This window comes from Salvelinus namaycush, chromosome 15, assembly GCF_016432855.1.
Source record: "Salvelinus namaycush isolate Seneca chromosome 15, SaNama_1.0, whole genome shotgun sequence".
NCBI lineage: Eukaryota > Metazoa > Chordata > Actinopteri > Salmoniformes > Salmonidae > Salvelinus > Salvelinus namaycush.
Window position 1 is genome coordinate 24,950,035 of NC_052321.1, and position 19,573 is coordinate 24,969,607.

Here is a 19,573-nt window from a genome sequence, read left to right on the forward strand (position 1 = left end):
TCACACCACGTGGCGCTCTTCACCTCATTGCTCTTAGATACAAACAAAAAAAGAAATGCACTTCAATGCAATTAAGCAAATCAGATTTGACACATCAATGTAACAAATTGTTGCATGATTTTACAGTATAACAATAGACAACATACGGTGCATTTGGAAAGTATTCAGACCCCTTGACTTTTTTCACATTTTGCTACGTTACAGCCTTATTCTAAAATGTATTAAATATTTTTTTCCCCTTCATCAATCTACGCACAATACCCCATAATGGCAAAGCAAAAACAGGTTTAGAAATGTTTGCAAATGTATTACAAATAAAAAAAACAGAAATAAGACATTTACATAAGTACTCAGTACTTTGATGAAGCACCATTGGCATTGATTACAGCCTTGAGTCTTCTTGGCTATTCAGAGACTTGTCCCGAAGCCTCTCCTGCGTTGTCTTGGCTGGGTGCTTAGGGTCGTTGTCCTGAGGCCCTGAGCACTCTGGAGCAGGTTTTCATCAAGGATCTCTCTATACTTTGCTCTGTTCATCTTTCCCTTGATCCTGACTAGTCTCCCAGTCCCTGACTCTGAAAAACAACCCCACAGCATGATGCTGGCATGACCATGCTTCACCGTAGGGATGGTGCCAGGTTTCCTCCTGACGTGACGCTTGGCATTCAGGCCAAAGAGTTCAATCTTGCTTTTATCAGACCAGAGAATCTTGTTTCTCATGGTCTGAGAGTCTATAGGTGCCTTTTTGCAAACTCCAGCGGGCTGTCATGTGCCTTTTACTGAGGAGGGTTTTCCGTCTGGCCGCTCTACCATAAAGACCTGATTGGTGGAGTGCTGCAGAGATGGTTGTTCTTCTGGAAGGTTCTCCCATCTCCACAGAGGAAATCTGGAGCGCTTTCAAAGTGACCATCGGGTCACCTCACTGATCAAGGCCCTTCTCCACCAATTGCTCAGTTTGGCCGGGCGGCCAGCTCTAGGAAGAGTCTTGGTGGTTCCAAACTTCTTCCATTTAAGAATGATGGAGGCCACTGTGTTCTTGGGGACCTTCAATGTTGCAGATATACCCTTGACACAATCCTGTCTCTGCGCTCTAAGGACAATTCCTTCCACTTGGTTTGGCTTGGTTTTTGCTTTGACATGCACTGTCAACTGTGGGACCTTATATAGACAGGTGTGTGCCTTTTGAAATTATGTCTAATCAATTGAATTTACCACAGGTGGACTCCAATCAAGTTGTAGAAACATCTCAAGGATGATCAATTGAAACAGGATGCATCTGAGCTCAATTTTGAGTCTCATAGCAAAGGGTTAGAATACTTTTGTAAATAAGGTATTTCTGTTTTTTATATTTAATACATTTGCAAATGTGTCTAAACCTGTTTTCGCTTTGCCATTATGGGGTATTGTGCGTAGATTGATGAAGGGGAAAAAAATATTTAATACATTTTAGAATAAGGCTGTAACGTAGCAAAATGTGGAAAAAGTCAAGGGGTCTGAATACTTTCCGAATGCACTGTAAATGTATTAGATTAAAACCTCTTAGGGCTAGGGGGCAGTGTTTGGAAGTTCGGATGAATGATGTGCCCAAAGTAAACTGTCTGTTACTCAGGCCCAGAAGCTAGGATATGCATATAATTGGTAGCATTGGATAGAAAACCCTCTGAAGTTTCTAGAACTGTTAAAATAATGTCTGTGAGTATAAAATAACTGATATGGCAGGCAAAAACCCGAGGAAAATCCATCTGGAATTTTCTTTTTAGGTCACAGGCCATTTCAATGCTAGTCTATGGGATACACAAATAAATAGCTCCCAGATTGCAGTTCCTATGGCTTCCACTAGATGTCAACAGTCTTTAGAAAGGGTTTCAGGCTTGTTTTTTGAAAAACAAACGAGTAGTTGTAGTTTTTCCCAAGGTGTCTCTCATTAGAAAAGTAGTCTTGTTGCGCGTGTGATTGAGGTGCGCGCTCTTCGTTATTTAGCTTCCCCATTGAACATACTATTCTCCGTCTTAAATTTGGTCATTTATTTAGATATTAGAGTACCTGAGGATTAATTAGAAACATCGTTTGACTTGTTTGGACGAACTTTCCTGGTAACTTTTTGGATTCGTTTGTATGCATGTTGAACAAGTGGATTACTGAATCAAGCGCGCCAATTAAACGGAAAGTTTTGGGATATAAAGAAGGACTTTATCGAACAGAACGACCATTCATTGTGTAGCTGGGACACTTGTGATTGCAAACAGAGGAAGATCTTCAAACGTAAGTGATTTATTTTATTGCTATTTGGGATTTTGTGACGCCTGTGCTGATTTGAAAAAGTATTTTGATGTGGGGCGCTGTCCTCAGATAATGGCATGGTATGCTTTCGCCGTAAAGCCTTTTTACAAATCTGACAACGCGGTTGGATTAACAAGAAGTTAAGCTTTTAAATGATGTCAGACACTTGTATGTTCATGAATGTTTAATATTACAATTTTGTAATTTTAATTTGGCACGCTCCAGCTTCACCGGATGTTGTCGATTTTGATCCCGATAGCGGGATCCGTGCGCTAAGAGGTTTTAACAATTTATATATTCAGGATCTTGTTGATTCTCTTTTCAACAGCAGTGAATGTCCCAAACTTTGGAGAGTGGCCAGACTATCACTCCGGGACTATCGCTCCATATGCTGCCAAGAACAGATCTCCACCCATTTCTTTGAGGATTTCGATTGTGCCACTCTGTTCGACATCCCATGTCTTGAAGACTGCTGGCTCAAGGTGGCTATGCTGGTGGCAGAAGAATGTGCTGAGATGACTGGTGGCCACTCCCATCATGCAAAGCATTTGGAGGACATTGGTCGGCATACAACTTGACACCAAAATGGCAGCAAAAAGGAGCAGATTGCCTGCTGGCACCCTCCCAATCATAGGCTGGCTGGATCATTCTCTCACATGGTTGCGCGAACTGCAGATCTGCGTGATGTTGAGCGCTGTTCGTCTGGCTGTTGACGTAGTCTCTGGAATCTCCACTCCCAACACAGACTTGGAAAAACTTCATCAGTTGGGGCTGGAACACAAAACAAGTATTTCCTCGTCCAGACTGGCTGAAGCTTCGGGCTCCCTGAGAGTGAATAAAATATATGTCAGACCTTATTAAAATGGCAGACATTTTTACAGATGCTGTAGGGCAAACCAAGTTGTGTTCACAATTTACAATATCCACGTCACTACTCACCCAACGATCACATCATCTTCCTCTTCCTCAGCTTTTATTCTAATCAATTGTTAGTATTGACAGCTGGTTCACAATAACTGCCTGGTCATGACGTGAGGTGAGAACTATAAATGTGACATACGAGAAGACAAAACAACATATCAAATCCAAAGTAACTAGGGCAGATATATAAGATGATGACTCACCAATGCTTCTTGTATGTGGCATTACAAATGACACCTGTGTGCCTTTATGACACATTCCAGTTACATGCTAGCATGGCCAGCAGCTAACTGGAACTAGCCTGCTGGAACTAGCTAAGAAGCACCGGTTGTCCATATGACGTTGACAAATAGTGCATTGTGAATAGTTCAGAAGATCTCTTGGAAATAAGTTAAGAAATACAGTTGAAGTCGGAAGTTTCCATACACTTAGGTTGGAGTCATTAAAACCCCTTTTTTTAACCACTCCACAAATTTCTTGTTAACAAACTATAGTTTTGGCAAGTTGGTTAGGACATCTACTTTGTGCATGACACAAGTCATTTTTCCAACAATTGTTTACAGACAGATTATTCCACTTATAATTCACTGTATCACAATTCCAGTGGGTCAGAAGTTTACATACACTAAGTTGACTGTGCCTTTAAACAGCTTGGAAAATTCCAGAAAATAATGTCATGGCTTTAGAAGCTTCTGATAGGCTAATTAACATAATCTGAGTCAATTGGAGGTGTACCTGTGGATGTATTTCAAGGCCTACCTTCAAACTCAGTGCCTCTTTGCTTGACATCATGGAAAAATCTAAAGAAATCAGCCAAGAACTCAGAAATAAAATTGTAGACCTCCACAAGTCTGGTTCATACTTGGGAGCAATTTCCAAACGCCTGACGGTACCACGTTCATCTGTACAAACAATAGTACGCAAGTATAAACACCAGCCGTCATACCGCTCAGGAAGGGGACGCATTCTGTCTTTTAGAGATGAACATACTTTGGTGCGAAAAGTGCAAATCAATCCCAGAACAACAGCAAAGGACCTTGTGAAGATGCTAGAGGAAACAGGTACAAAAGTATCTATATCCACAGTAAAACAAGTCCTATATCGACATAACCTGAAAGTCCGCTCACCAAGGAAGAAGCCACTGCTCATGGGGACAAAGATCGTACTTTTTGGGAGGAGGCTTCGGGAGGAGGAGGCTTGTCGGGAGGAGGAGGCTTGTAAGCCAAAGAACACCATCCCAACCGTGAAGCACGGGGGTGGCAACATCATATTGTGGGGGTGCTTTGCTGCAGGAGGGACTGGTGCACTTCACAAAATAGATGTCATCATGAGGGAGGAAAATTATGTGGATATATTGAAGCAACATCTCAAGACATCAGTCAGGAAGTTAAAGCTTGGTCACAAATGGGTCTTCCAAATGGACAATGACCCCCAAGCATGCTTCCAAAGTTGTGGCAAAATGGCTTAAGGACAACAAAGTCAAGGTGTTGGCGTTGCCATCACAAAGCCCTGACCTCAATCCTATAGAGAATTTGTGGGCAGAACTGAAAAAGCGTGTGCAAGCAAGGAGGCCTACAAACCTGACTCAGTTACACCAGCTCTGTCAGGAGGAATGGGCCAAAATTCACCCAACTTATTGTGGGAAGCTTGTGGAAGGCTACCCTAAACGTTTGACCCAAGTTAAACAATTTAAAGGCAATGCTACCAAATACTAATTGAGTGTATGTAAACTTCTGACCCACTGGGAATGTGATGAAAGAAATAAAAGCTGAAATAAATCATTCTCTCTACTGATATTTCACATTTCTTAAATAAAGTGGTGATCCTAACTAACCTAAACAGGGTATTTTTACTAGGATTAAATGTCAGGAATTGTGAAACATTTATTTGGCTAAGTTTATTTGGCTAAGGTGTATGTAAACTTCCGACTTCAACTGTATGTAAAAATGCTAAACATAACTATGTTTGTAGTTATAGGTAACCAGATCATGACTACAAATAAGTTACTAATTGTTTGACCACACTTTGATGTTACTCTGGTGAGTAAAAACTAATGCCTCCTACCCTTTACCCTCAGGCTATCTAAACTCAGCCTTGATCAGGGAAGGGTAGACTAGTGGTTAGTGGTAAGCTCAGGAACCACAGCAGCAGGTGTGCCAAAGGCACAGTCATTTTCTTAACTGGTCCCACACCAGTATTAGGAATAACATTCAGAGGCTATGAAGAGGAGTAGAGCTTTTATGAGTTAGATCATTAATTGATTAATAACTTTCATAATTGATGCCTTATGACATCTGGCATATAGACCTGTGGTTAGGATCAAATGACTAATCCTTTTGATTTTATTCGTCACTTTTCTTCCAGTTTTATGTATGGAGAGCTGACAGACAAGAAGACAATAGACAAAGTCAGAGAGACATTTGATAATTATGAGTCCAACTGCTTTGAGGTCTTGCTATACAGGAAGAACAGTGAGTGTTCACATTTAATTGTTCACATTGTATATGTACTGTATATTCTATTCTATTGTATAAAAAGGAAAATGTAAACAAAATGCACCTTATGAGAAAAGCAACTGTTACTACTACATTGTAAAGAATCCATTCTGTCTGCAGGGGCGCCAGTGTGGTTCTATATGCAGGTGGCCCCCATCAGGAATGAGAATGACAAAGTGGTTCTCTTCCTGTGCACCTTCAAAGACATCACTGTCTTCAAGCAGCCCATCGAGGACGAGTCCACTAAGGGTAAGGACGAGTCCACTTCGGGTAAGTCTCTCTGTGGGTCTCGATCATGCTGAACTGTGGCTGTTTGCTTGTTATGAAGAGCCAGTCTATGAATTACTGGAGATAAAAAGGTCTTGTGATTGTTGTGGGCAGAACCTACAGAAGATGTGGATGTTTTTACCCTCTCCTCCTAGATGAGTGATGCACGTTGTCAGGACTTTGCCCTGGGTTCTGTTCTTAGCAGTGTTAAGCGGGTGTGTTTGCCCTTTGACAAGAAGAATGCTGTACCCCTGAGGGACCACCCCCCCCCGCGGTGCAGACTCCCCATCACCATGCCTCGTCAGAGACTTACTTACTGCTGGGAAAACCAAGCTCATGGGATTGGAAGATGACTAACACATGATGATTAATATGGGCTTTACATGCTGTTAATGTTGGGAGCAGGTTGACCAGAAACAATACCATGACAGTCAGGGATATTGTCAAAAGATGACCTTTTGTTGAACATTTTACAGGACATGCAACTTGTTGTTTTTAGTCAAGTTAAGGGACTTTCATCTTTTGTAAAAAAAAACAAAAAAAACAAATACGAGTCAATTTACATGTATACATGCGGTTCCCTTAACGTTACTCTAATCCGTTTATATTTTCCACTATTTTGTATTTTATTAGGAGCTTATTAGCATCTGTCCTCTAATTGCTTGTGATGACCTTACCATAGAATGACTGCTGTGTGTCCAGACCTTGTCAAGGGGTCACTGATTAGGAGTGTACCCAGAGCAGAGCTGTAGTGTGGACTGTCGCAGTGTTCAGTGTTATGGGATGGGATGGCAGACATGCATGGGTCTGAAGGGTATGGAAGCTGAATGCTGACACTATAGAAACACAACCTCCTCATGCTATAGCTCAAGCTGCTCCCACAGCTCAACACCCATTCACATCAGTTGAGGAGGAGACACTCCATCTAGACTGATTAGCCTTTCCACACGTATTCGTCCACGCTTTGAATTCAAAAGTGTTAAGTATTCACTGTCAGTGTTTCCCCTGGGATTTTTGTTCAGTAGTGGTGGCAAGGGTAGAGGGGGGGGGGGGGGGAGGGGGTTGCATTGCTACTAGTGTTAGGGCAATGACATGCTAGCTGTTCCCATAGACTTCCAGTCATTGAGCCGACGACTATCTCATATTGTTTGCATTGGTGGCAACAATTCAGCAGCCACTGCTGCTAAAGGATTCGAGGGGGTACTCTGACTGTATTTGAGCAGAAATGATTTGATCATCATATGCAGTTTGTTCGGGGGTGATGCTTCGCCACATTGTATTAGGTTGTTCTGGTCGTGTTCTGGTCGGGTTGTTTTCTTTTTGTTTTCTCGAGGGCTAGCAGAATGCACATTAGCCTTTTTTACAAGGCTATTTTGGGCTATTACAGTAAAGATTGGGGGCTCTTTACATGGTCGGTGTGGAGTGCTGCTTTGCCCTGGCGGTATACAATGAGTTACACAACTCCTAACACTCTCTTCCTCCGAGGGGAGGTCAGTTGTATCTGTTGCAGTGCCATTGTGAGTAGGCTGCCGCTGTGGCCTGTGTGGGTCTCTGCCACTGGTCTCCTTTCACCTTGCTGCCCTTTGGGAAAAATAGCTGAATTAACCTACTTTTGAAAGGAAGTGAAAGAGGATATGAGGTTAGAGACCCTGGAGCTGAGGGCTATTTCAGATCCCTGTTTCTCTCTGTGGTAATGGCACCTGAAAGGGTTTGACTGGTCTTATATTTCATCCTGTACAGTCCTCACATTATTATGGTTTATACAGCCAGCGTGAGAGTGGGGCTGTAGTTATAATATATGCAATTTAGCAGACACTTTTATCCAAAGCAACTTAGTCATGCGTGCATACTGGGTCCACGGATTCAAACCCACTATCCTGGCGTTGCAAGTGCCATGCTCTACCAATTGAGCTACAGAGGACCCAGACCTTTCCTGTGCATGCCTAGTGCCTACATCATCACTGTGACTTTGAATCCATAGCTGCTAGTTTTACAACAAGATAAAGTCATCTTTAGATGAAGTCATGTATTAATGTATGGTTAATAGCGGATGCTTTCAGTGTTTCTCAAAGTGTATATCATTTATGTACCCTTTCCATATGACCAAGCTGTGCTAACTGTGTCAATGTCTTTTATGTCTGCAGGATGGACCAAGTTTGCACGGCTGACACGGGCACTGACACATAATAACCGCAACACCAGCCACCATACCACACCACAGCAGCTCACTCCTATGAGCAGCCATGAGGTCAGCCAACCTAAGCAATCCCGTCTGGCAGAGGTAAGTGCTGTGTCACATGTAGAGCTGGGAGTAAACCAGGTTAGGGCTGTGGTGTAGGGAGTTAGACAGACAATCATCATCCTGATCACCTCTTCGATCACATTCAGGTCCTGGGCCTAATGCAGAGAGAGAGGACAGACTATTAACACACAGGGGCTAAACAGAGAGAAAAACAGATATGGCCAAAACGTTTTATTTTATTTTATAACAAACAGAAGAGCAGATACAAGAGAGGACTTTTAGGTAGAAAATTGATTGACCTAATGTTTGACTGTACACACATACAAACACACACACATACACACCTCCCCATACATACTGTACGTTCAAGTTTTATTACTCGTATGGGATACTCTTGCTATACACCATAAGCATAACATAAGAAGGCACAATTTATAGTCCAATATTTACATGTGTTTTGAAGAAGGGGGGGATTGCGGGTCAAGTGTTTAAATTGTGAAGTATTTAGCTATTATAATAAGTCTGTTGGCAGCAGTTGTGATGTGTGTGTAGCATAAATGTATATGAGTGGATGTGTGGATGTCTGTGTGGGTGTGTGTGTGAGTGAGTGCGTGTGTGTGTGCTAAGGTGTGGAAAAGAGCAGGTGGTCAGTCCAGTGAAGGGTGTTCCGCAGTCTGATGGTTTGTAGATATAAACTGTCTCTGAGCCTGTTTGCATCAGACCTCATGCTCCAATACTATCTGCCAGATGGTAAGGAAGTGAACAGCTCATGACTGGGGTGTGGGGGGTCCTTGATAATGCTGCGGGCCTTCCTCAGGCACCGTTTTGAGTAGATGTCCTGGATGGGTGAGAGCACGATCCAAGTAATGTGCTGGGCCTTGCGGTCATGGACGGAGTAATTTCCGTACCAGGCCGTGATGGAACCTGTCAGGACTCTCTCAATGGTGCAGCGGTAGTATTTGGAGAGGAACCGGGGTGGCATGCCGAATTTCTTCAGCCGCCTCAGGAAGTAGAGACGCTTTTGCACATTTTTGACAAGAATGGTGGTGTTGTTGGTCCATGTCAAGTAGTCGGTGATGTAGATGCTAAGGAACTTAAGTCTCTCTACTGCAGTCCCGTTGACAATCAACTCCTTTGTTTTGCTGACATTGAGAGAGAGTTTGTTGTTCTGGCACCACAATGCCAGTTCACTTACCTCCTCCCTATAGGCTGACTCGTTGTTATTGGTTATCAGGCCTACAACTAAGCTGTCGTCAGGAAACTTGATGATGGAGTTGGTGTCGTGCAAAGCCACAGTCGTGGTCGAACAGGGAGTACAGCAGAAAGTTGAGGAAACACCCCTGGGGGACCCCTGTGTTAAGAGTCAGTGTAGAGAAGGTGTTGTTGCCAATCCTCACAGCCAGTGGTCAGCCCGTCAGGAAGTCCAGAATTCAGTTGCAGAGGCTGGTGTCCAGACCCAGGGCTCTGAGCTTGGTGTTGAGCTTGGAGCGAGCAATAGTCTTGAATGCTGGACTGTAGTCAATGAACAGCATTCTCAGATGTGTTAAGGGAGTTTGAGTAGCGATGGAAATGGCATCTTCCGTGGATCTGTTGGAGCAGTAGGCAAATTGGAGTGGGTCCAGTGTGCCTGGCATGCTGGCCTTGATGTGGGCCATGACCAGCTTCTCGAAGCACTTCATGATGACCGGGGTGAGTGGGAAGGTGTGATAGTCATTTGGGCATGTCACCTTATTTTTCTTGGGCACTGGGGTGATGGTGGTCTCCTTGAAGTAGCCTGGGACAGGTACAGGTTAAAGATGTCAGAGAAGACAGCTGGTCAGCACACACTCTGAGGACGTGGACAGGGATGCCATCTGGGCCGGCGACTTCGTGAGTATTTACTCTTTTGAGAGCTTTCCTCTTGTCAGCCTTGGAAAGCGAAAGCACCTGGTTGTCCGGAGCAGCGAGATTGTTCCTGGATGGCTCGGTATTGTCTGCCTCGAAGCGAGCATAGAATGTGTTAAGCTCGTCTGGGAGGGAGGCTTCGGTGGGCAACGCACAGCTGGATTTGCCTTTGTAGTCTGTGATAATCTGTAGTCCTTGCTACATGCGTTGCGAGTCTGAGTTGTTAAACATCAATTCATCAACGTCAACATCAAAGTTTAATCCTGCAGTATGGGCTCCCAGCAAGGTACGGATATCTTTGTTCATCCAGGGTTTTTGGTTAGGGTATGTCCGGATTGTTATTGTGGGTACAACATCATCAACACATTTACTAATGAAGCATGTGACTGACAATGTATATTCCTTAATGTTGATGGATGAGTCCTGGTTGGGGGAATCTTTGAACATATTCCAATCACTATTCTCAAAACGGTCCTGCAGCATTGAGTCTGCCTTCTCTGTCCTCTGTCGTCCGCGACAATAAAGAATGCTTCCGGATGAGAGGATTCTTGCTGGCTAATGTTCTTGTACAGTTCGCTGTGGGCTGCGGCTGTACTGGGCATCATTAATATTGCATGCATAGCAGCGAGACGGAGGCAGTGTGCCGCAAGCACTTTCACTGTCTCTGTCTACTGGAAACTCAGATGACTTGTTTTGGGACGAGCCATGTTCAATTTACCTGATCTTTTCCCTAGCTAAGTGACCTTACCTGGCTGGCTAACTGTCCTGAGTCATCTATTGATGTTTCAGGGCAGTGGATTATTTGACATAAACCTTAGTGTTGTATTTTCAATCCTGCCCCTTTGGTAAGTAACGATGAACAACATCTACATTGCATTCGGAAAGTATTCAGACCCCTTGACTTTTTCCACCTTTTCTTATGTCACAGGCCTATTCTAAAATTGATTTAAAAAATAAATCTACACACAATACACCATAATGACAAAGTGAAAACAGGTTTTTAGAACTTTTAGCAAATGTATAAAAAAACGAACTGAAATACCTTATTTATATAAGTATTCAGACCCTTTTCTATAAGACTTGAAATTGAGCTCAGGTGCATCCTGTTTCCATTGATCATCCTTGAGATGTTTCTACAACTTGAATTGAGTCCATCTGTGGTAAATTCAATTGATTGGACATGATTTGGAAAGGCACACACCTGTCTGTATAAGGTCCCACAGTTGACAGTGCATGTCAGAGCAAAAACCAAACCATGAGGTTGAAGGAATTGTCCGTAGAGCTCCGAGACAGGATTGTGTTGAGGCACAGATCTGGGGAAGGGTACCAAAACATTTCTGCAGCATTGAAGGTCCCCAAGAACACTGTGGTCTCCATCATTCTTAAATGGAAGAAGTTTGGAACCACCAAGACTATTCCTAGAGCTGGCCAAACTGAGCAATCGGGGGAGAAGGGCCTTGGTCAGGGAGGTAGCAGGGACTGAGAAACTAGTCAGGATAGAGGGAAAGATAAACGGAGCAAAGTACAGAAAGTTCCTTGAATGAAACCTGCTCCAGAGCGCTCAGTACCTCAGACTGGGCCGAAGGTTCACCTTCCAACAGGACAACAACCCTAAGCACACAGCCAAGACAATGGACGAGTGGTTTCGGGGCAAGTCTCTGAATGTCCTTGAGTGGCCCAGCCAGAGCCCGGACTTGAACCCGATCGAACATATCTGGAGAGACCTGAAAATAGCTGTGCAGCGACGCTCCCCATCCAACCTGACAGAGCTTGAGAGGATCTGCAGAGATTAATGGGAGAAACTCCCCAAATACAGGTGTGCCAAGCTTGTAGCGTCATACCCAAGAATACTTAACCCTGTAATTGCTGTCAAAGGTGCTTCAACAAAGTACTGAGTAAAGGGTCTGAATACTTATGTAAATGTGATATTTCAGTTGCAAACATTTCTAAAAACGTGTTTTTGTTTGTCATTATGGGGTATTGTGTGTAGATTGATGAGGGGAAAAAACAATTGAATCAATTTCAGAATAAGGCTGTAACGTAAAAAAATGTGGAAAAAGTGAAGGGGTCTGAATACTTTCCGAATTAAATTTATCAACATGAAGTTATACTTACTGTTAATTCATGCAAAGGGGATTTGGATTTTGTGATTTGCTTACCCCTACCGGTCTCTCTCAGACAGAGAGGTAAGACAAAATCAAAACTCAGAAAAGAAGGAAGAGTTTTACTATCTCTTCTCATTTACATAACCAATAACAAGATGTCTGAGTGGGTTTGTAATATCTGGGGAACATTCAATAGATTAGGCAGGTGATTCATCTGAAGAGCATCTGATGTCTCATATTGAGTATGCGTAATGTCAGATGTGCTGCTATTTCTCTGAGAAGGTTTTTGTGTGCTTAATTGTTCTCAAGTTCTCATTTTGCACAGCGCTTCTGGTCTTGACTGAGGCCTGTTTGATTGGCACATCTGATGATGAGGATTAGATGAGAATTGTAGCCTCTGTTCATCTTCTCAGCGAGCACCCAACCCGCTTTTATAACATGGAGTCAGGAAGCCCCATTCCTGATATAGTCTGTATGAGATGAGAACAATCAACTTTAACATGGAAAGTGTCTCCTCCTCCTATAACTGTCAGTCTCTCTCTCTCTCTCTCTCTCTCTCTCTCTCTCTCTCTCTCTCTCTCTCTCTCTCTCTCTCTCTCTCTCTCTCTCTCTCTCTCTCTCTCTCTCTCTCTCTCACTGTGTCTCTCTCTCTCTCTCTCTCACTCACTGTGTCTCTCTCTCTCTCTCACTCACTGTGTCTCTCTCTCTCTCTGTGTGTGCGCTCAGGTTCTCCAGCTAGGCTCAGACATCCTCCCCCAGTACAAACAGGAGGCTCCTAAGACTCCCCCTCACATCATCCTCCACTACTGCACCTTCAAGACCACCTGGGACTGGGTCATCCTCGTCCTCACCTTCTACACGGCCATCATGGTGCCCTACAACGTGTCCTTCAAGACCAAGCAGAACAACATCGTATGGCTGGTGCTGGACAGTGTGGTGGATGTCATCTTCCTGGTGGACATCGTACTCAACTTCCACACCACCTTCGTGGGGCCCGGTGGGGAGGTCATCTCAGACCCCAAGCTGATCAGGATGAACTACCTGAAGACCTGGTTCGTCATCGACCTGCTGTCCTGCCTGCCCTATGACATAATCAATGCCTTTGAGAATGTGGATGAGGTACGGTAGGCTGGCTCGGGGAAGGGGTGGGGTGGGTTTAGGATCTTTGAAATTGTATTTCTTTTTTGTAATTATCTTTTTATTAGAATGTTATTTTCTTTTAATAGGGGTTACATAGACAACCAAACAAAGTGCACCACAGACTAAGTACAATAAAAGGGATAAATAAGGATACAGCAAAACATTATACAAAAAGGCAGTCATAAAATGGAGAGAAAACAATATATACAAACATTACAATTATAACATGTGCATTTATGGGAGGTTTTCTACATAAGACAACAATGGAGACCAAATTTTCCAAAATGTATCAGACCTCTGGTGTAAATCAAATGTACAGTTCTCTAGAGGTAGGATAGCAGAAGCTTGAAAGCCACATTCTCGCAGATGGTACTTCAGGTGTGGACCATAATAACAATATACATTTTTTGGCTAAGTAAACAAGGGTATTGAACAGATGTTCAGAGTCAGGGTCAAACATGACGTTACAATCAAAATAGAGCAAATATAACTCCGGTGAAAAAGCTAATTATCTACCCAAGATATTCTGGATGTGTAAGTGAATATCATTCCAACAAGACTGGATTATGCTACAGTACCAAAAAACGCACATGAAGGTGCCAGTATCCTGTTTACATTTGAAACAGAAATCTGATGCATTGGAAAACATTCTGTGAAGGCGGACAGGTGTAAAGTAGGTTCTATGAATTTTTTTGAAATTTAGCTCTTGTATGCTTATGGAGGTGCATTTGGGGTAGACCCTTTTGCAGATAGAAGCCCGTTCTTCCTCACCAAATGCATATCCAATGTCTCTCTCCCAAACATGTCTCAACACATCATAGGATGAGGCACTTCTGTTCAATAAAATAGAATATATGTGGAGATTAAATCTCTCCGAACGGTAGGATTCGTAAATAGTTTTTCAACTTCAGTCATTTGAAAACGTAGTTTATCGACTTTCTTCTGACCCTCTATGAAGTGTCTAAGTTGTAGGTATTTGTCAGTTGTACTTCTAACAGTTGCTTCTTATGTCGGCTCTGAAATCCAGAAATGTGGGCTTCTGTCAAAACCAGTTTGCCTGATGAGCTCGAGACGATTTTCAGTCCTCCAGGAGAAGCAATTATCAATACTCCTTCAACCCAATCATATAGAACACAATGAATTGGATTTTAAGCAGAAAAACTTATGGACTGTGTTACTGCTTTTCTAGAGTTCAATGATAGGTGCTCCATCACCATCATTTCACTAGTATAGCTCATAAAACACATGTTTTAGGAGAGAGTGAGTGAGTGTGTGTTTGTTTGTGTATCCAGGTCAATGATACTGTACTTTGCTGCGTAGGTTATAAAAATACATGTTTTAAATAGGTTATATATACTGTAGGCAATGTTCCCTCAAATTTGTTCAGCACTGAGTAAATTTCAGGTCTGCTGAGCACAAACTTGAACATTGTTAATGTTCTTTGCAACTTCCGGCGCGTGTTTACTGTGAATACTGAGGCTGTACCAGTTTTAAGTTACTGTTTTAACAGTGGCCAAGTAGGCTAATGTGGCTACTTTATCGTAATGTAGGCATACCAGAGTGGCCTACCATAAAACATTTGAGAAAATGCATCCCATAACATTTTAACATGAAAATAGCTGTTCCATCGTTCAGCCTACAGTAGGAGCCAATGTGTGGTGTTCAATGTAGGCCTACATTCCATGAGACTTTTGAAAAAAACATGCAGGGCTTCAAATCAAATCAATTTCTATTGGTCACATACACATGGTTAGCAGATGTTAATGTGAGTGTAGCGAAATGCTTGTGCTTCTAGTTCCGACCATGCAGTAATATCTAACAAGTAATCTAACAATTTCACAACAACTACCAACAAGTGTAAAGGAATGAATAAGAATATGTACATATAAATATATGGACGAGCGATGGCCGTACGGCATAGGCAAGATGCAGTAGATGGTATAGAGTACAGTATATACATATGAGATGAGTAATATAGGGTATGTAAACATTATATAAAGTGGCATTGTTTAAAGTGACTAGTGATACATTTATTACATCTCATTTTTAATTATTAAAGTGGCTAGATTTGAGTCGGTATGTTGGCAGCAGCCACTCAATGTTAGTGATGGCTGTTTAACAGTCTGATGGACTTGAGATAGAAGCTGTTTTTCAGTCTCTCGGCCCCAGCTTTGATGCACCTGTACTGACCTCGCCTTCTGGATGATAGCGGGGTGAACAGGCAGTGGCTTGGGTGGTTGTTGTCCTTGATGATCTTTTTGGCCTTCCTGTGACATTGGGTGGTGTAGGTGTCCTGAAGGGCAGGTAGTTTGCCCCCGGTGATGTGTTGTGCAGACCTCACTATCCTCTGGAGAGCCTTGGGGTTGTGGGCGGAGCAGTTGCCGTACCAGGCGGTGATACAGCCCGACAGGATGCTCTCGATTGTGCATCTGTAAAAGTTTGTGAGTGTTTTTGGTGACAAGCCAAATTTCTTCAGCCTCCTGAGGTTGAAGAGGCGCTGTTGCGCCTTTTTCACCACGCTGTCTGTGTGGGTGGACCATTTCAGTTTGTCCGTGATATGTACGCCGAGGAGTTTAAAACTTTCCACCTTTTCCACTACTGTCCCATCGATGTGGATAGGGGGGTGCTCCCTCTGCTGTTTCATCTCCTTTGTTTTGTTGACTTTGAGTGTGAGGTTATTTTCCTGACACCACACTTGATGATTGAGTTGGAGGCGTGCATGGCCATGCAGTCATGGGTGAACAGGGAGTACAGGAGAGGGCTGAGAACGCACCATTGTGGGGCCCCAGTGTTGAGGATCAGCGGGGTGGAGATGTTGTTTCCTACCCTCACCACCTGGGGGCATCCAGTCAGGAAGTCCAGTACCCAGTTGAACAGGGCGGGGTCGAGACCCAGGGTCTCGAGCTTAATGACGAGTTTGGAGGGTACTATGGTGTTAAATGCTGAGCTGTAGTCGATGAACAGCATTCTTACATAGGAATTCCTCTTGTCCAGATGGGTTAGGGCAGTGTGCAGTGTGGTTGCGATTGTGTTGTCTGTGTACCTATTTGGGCGGTAAGCAAATTGGAGTGGGTTTAGGGTGTCAGGTAGGGTGGAGGTGATATGATCCTTGACTAGTCTCTCAAAGCACTTCATGATGACGGAAGTGAGTGCTACAGGGCGATAGTCGTTTAGCTCAGTTACCTTAGCTTTCTTGGGAACAGGAACAATGGTGGCCCTCTTGAAGCATGTAGGAACAGCAGACTGGGATAGGGATTGATTGAATATGTCCGTAAACACACCAGCCAGCTGGTCTGCGCATGCTCTGAGGATGCGGCTAGGGATGCCGTCTGGGCCGGCAGCCTTGCGAGGTTTAACACGTTTAAATGTTTTACTGACGTTGGCTGCGGTGAAGGAGAGTCCGCAGGTTTTGGCTTGACATACTCCACTTGTCCTTCAGACAAAGATGTAACTGAAAATGTTGTGTTGTTTGATGCAAGAAACCACTTTACAAAATAAAATGTATTATTATTCCCATACCATTATTACAGAGAATCAGACATATTATGCTACGCTCTGCCTATTGGCTACTTAGCTTATTCAAGACGTCACAAAATACAACACTTCCCCTTTAAGACATAAAAAAGCTCTTTACCTGACTCGCTTCTCAAAGATGGCTAGAATCAAAATGCAAACATTTTGTGCTCTTGTTGGAAGGAACCACTCCCCCATTGTTGCTATAACTGGGCTAATAACTCACTAACTAGCAAAGAATATGAACAATTGTGCACACGTGGCGACCTGCAGCACATGACCACTCATACTGTAGCCTAAACACAGTTCAGTTCAGTTCAAAGTGAATGGCACAGATCCATATATGCCAATGGCTATTGGCCTACTGCAGCTCTGATTGATTATGGTGCAACTTAAGGGGAAAACTCTAGAAGTTGAGTGAAGTTCAATCTCGTGCTTCTCTGTCCGGGCTGATATTGCATCTGTGCAGCAGCAGTCTGAGGGCAGTTAGAGGGAACATTGACTGTAGGTTATATAAAATACATGTTTTCTGTATTGATGGCTGACATGCCCAGGTTTCTAGAATAAGAGAACTGGTTCCCTGCTGTTATTTGAAGCTGATGTGAAGGCGTGAACTATGTATTGTATTGGTGTCTGTTCAGGATACAGTAGGTGAATGCTGTATGTCTCCTGCTGTATGTTAGTTCAGGTTTGTGTGTCTCTGTGGGTTTTCTCCGGTGCGCCTGATAGTTTCTGAGAGCTCCTTCTGGGATGTGGCTGTGAGGTCCACTTGCTCACAGAGGGAGAGGGGCAGGAGTAGCCATGAGGGGCTGATAGGAAATCAATAGGATTCAAATGCACAACCACAACCACAAAACTCAAAGTGACGATTTGTCTCTGTGTCAAGATGTGAGCTCATATTGAGGGAAAAGGGTAATGTACAGCCCGGGTGTGGTGACCAATGTGCACAGTGGTGACCAATGTGCACAGTGTATTGTAGTGTGTTCCCAAGACCTACCGTCACTCTGAAACATGCAGTGTAGAGAGAGAGAACATAGAAAATATAATAGAGGAGCTAGAGAGTGAGAGGTGAGAGAGAGAATGACAGGGAAAGACAAAGAGATGTCAAACAGGAAGACATAATAAGGATAATTTTATTTTATGTCTGGGTTGTTTTTTTGCCCTTTTTTTCTCTGGAGGTTTACATTGTGATGACAGTTTTTGCCTTTCAACATTATGGCTTTATAGTTGATTTTAAATCAGGTGCTATGCAGAATGTCAAGTGCTTTGCTGCACATTGAAATGTCTTTAGTTGCTGCAGGTGCTTTGATATATGTTGAGCTTTATTCGCTGTACGCTAGTGTTCCCCAAGTGTTAATTTATTTGACCACCCAAGTTTTCAGAGCAACATTTTTTTTGCCCATAAAAGACTAAAATCACCAGGAAATCAGCTCAAAGGGATTTTAATTTAGGAAATCCATTTCCATGTATTCTACTGAATCTATACAGTTACATATCGGGATATTAGTTTTGACGATATCGCAATATTAGTTTTGCACTATTCGGCAGTACCTGCACCAAAACGCCAGTATTTTTCATTCATAGCTTGTTCTCCATCTTCTTTTTAAATAGTGAGGCAATTTGTTTTCCTCACATTTATTTCCATGACTGATCAAAACACTTCTCAGGGATCTCTCTTGTTCTTCTGCAGCAGACATATGGTGAGCGATATGTTTGGAACATCGAACCGCAAAAAAATCACAGTATCAAATCGCAAACATTTCGTATCGGCACCTAAGTATCATGTTAATATCGTATCGTGAAGAACCTGGCAATTCCCAGCCATAAAGTATTCCAACGCATAAATAGAGAGAGATATGTGATCGTATCCAAATGTAATCAAGGTTTCAAATTATTATGTTTTTGTCAAATACTATATATGTTTGGACTTCTTGCAGTCAATGTGAATTGTACAAATTATTTATAACTATGTTCCAGCCCCCTGACCATCTGCTCAAGAAAAGATTGGTCCACAGCTGAATGTAATTGGGGACCCATGATGTACACTATAGTGAGTGGGATGCTTTAAGATTTCATAGAACACAACAGAAGAATCGACATCCAGATATTTTACACACAGAATCCCGCTTGTGTATAAGGCATCACAGTCACATTCTAGCAGCAAGGACTGCTGAGGTTCCCTGAGGTCATAGAGGGGAGGAGTGGGCTTGGAGAGGAGGAGGGGGCAGGCAGCCCCCTGTAGTCTGGGCTGCTACCTGCTGGCACAGAGCCCCAGTAAAGTGCACTCAGACGCACTTTTCCTGTCTGCAGGGGCCATGGCAGCACTGGCTAATCCAGCGTGACCTTTTTATGTGCCATGCATGTTGCAATGAACAAAAACAATCTGACAGGCCCAGGGGAGCCTCGCCCTCAGCACTGTGGAGGCTTGGTTTAGCATTATTAGCACTCACTCAAGCTGGCTGTGGAGGTTGGGGGTTAGCAAAAGCCTAGCACTAAGGCTGGCTGTGGGGGTATGGGTAAGCATTAGCCTAACGTTTAGGGCTGTGGGGGTTTGGGTAAGCATTAGCCTAGTGCTAAGGCTGGCTGTGGGGGTATGGGTAAGCATTAGCCAAGTACTTGGGGGTTTGGGTAAGCATTATCTAAGCACAGCAGTTCGCAAGCTAGGGATCGCAACCCCATGTGTGGTCGCCTGATATGAAAATGGGGTCATGGGAGAATTTTAAAAATCC

The 19,573-nt window shown here is 43.3% G+C and overlaps 1 protein-coding gene across 1 annotated transcript in view; it reads left to right on the forward strand.

Moving 5' to 3' along the window:
• Positions 1 to 19,573, forward strand: part of kcnh5b (potassium voltage-gated channel, subfamily H (eag-related), member 5b) — a 93,765-nt gene that overhangs the window by 13,161 nt on the left and 61,031 nt on the right. Inside the window, exons 3-6 of the mRNA XM_039009084.1 lie at positions 5,563 to 5,669; positions 5,814 to 5,942; positions 8,105 to 8,241; positions 12,918 to 13,310. Coding sequence (XP_038865012.1) covers positions 5,563 to 5,669; positions 5,814 to 5,942; positions 8,105 to 8,241; positions 12,918 to 13,310 — 766 coding nt within the window. The remainder of the gene's footprint in view (positions 1 to 5,562; positions 5,670 to 5,813; positions 5,943 to 8,104; positions 8,242 to 12,917; positions 13,311 to 19,573) is intronic.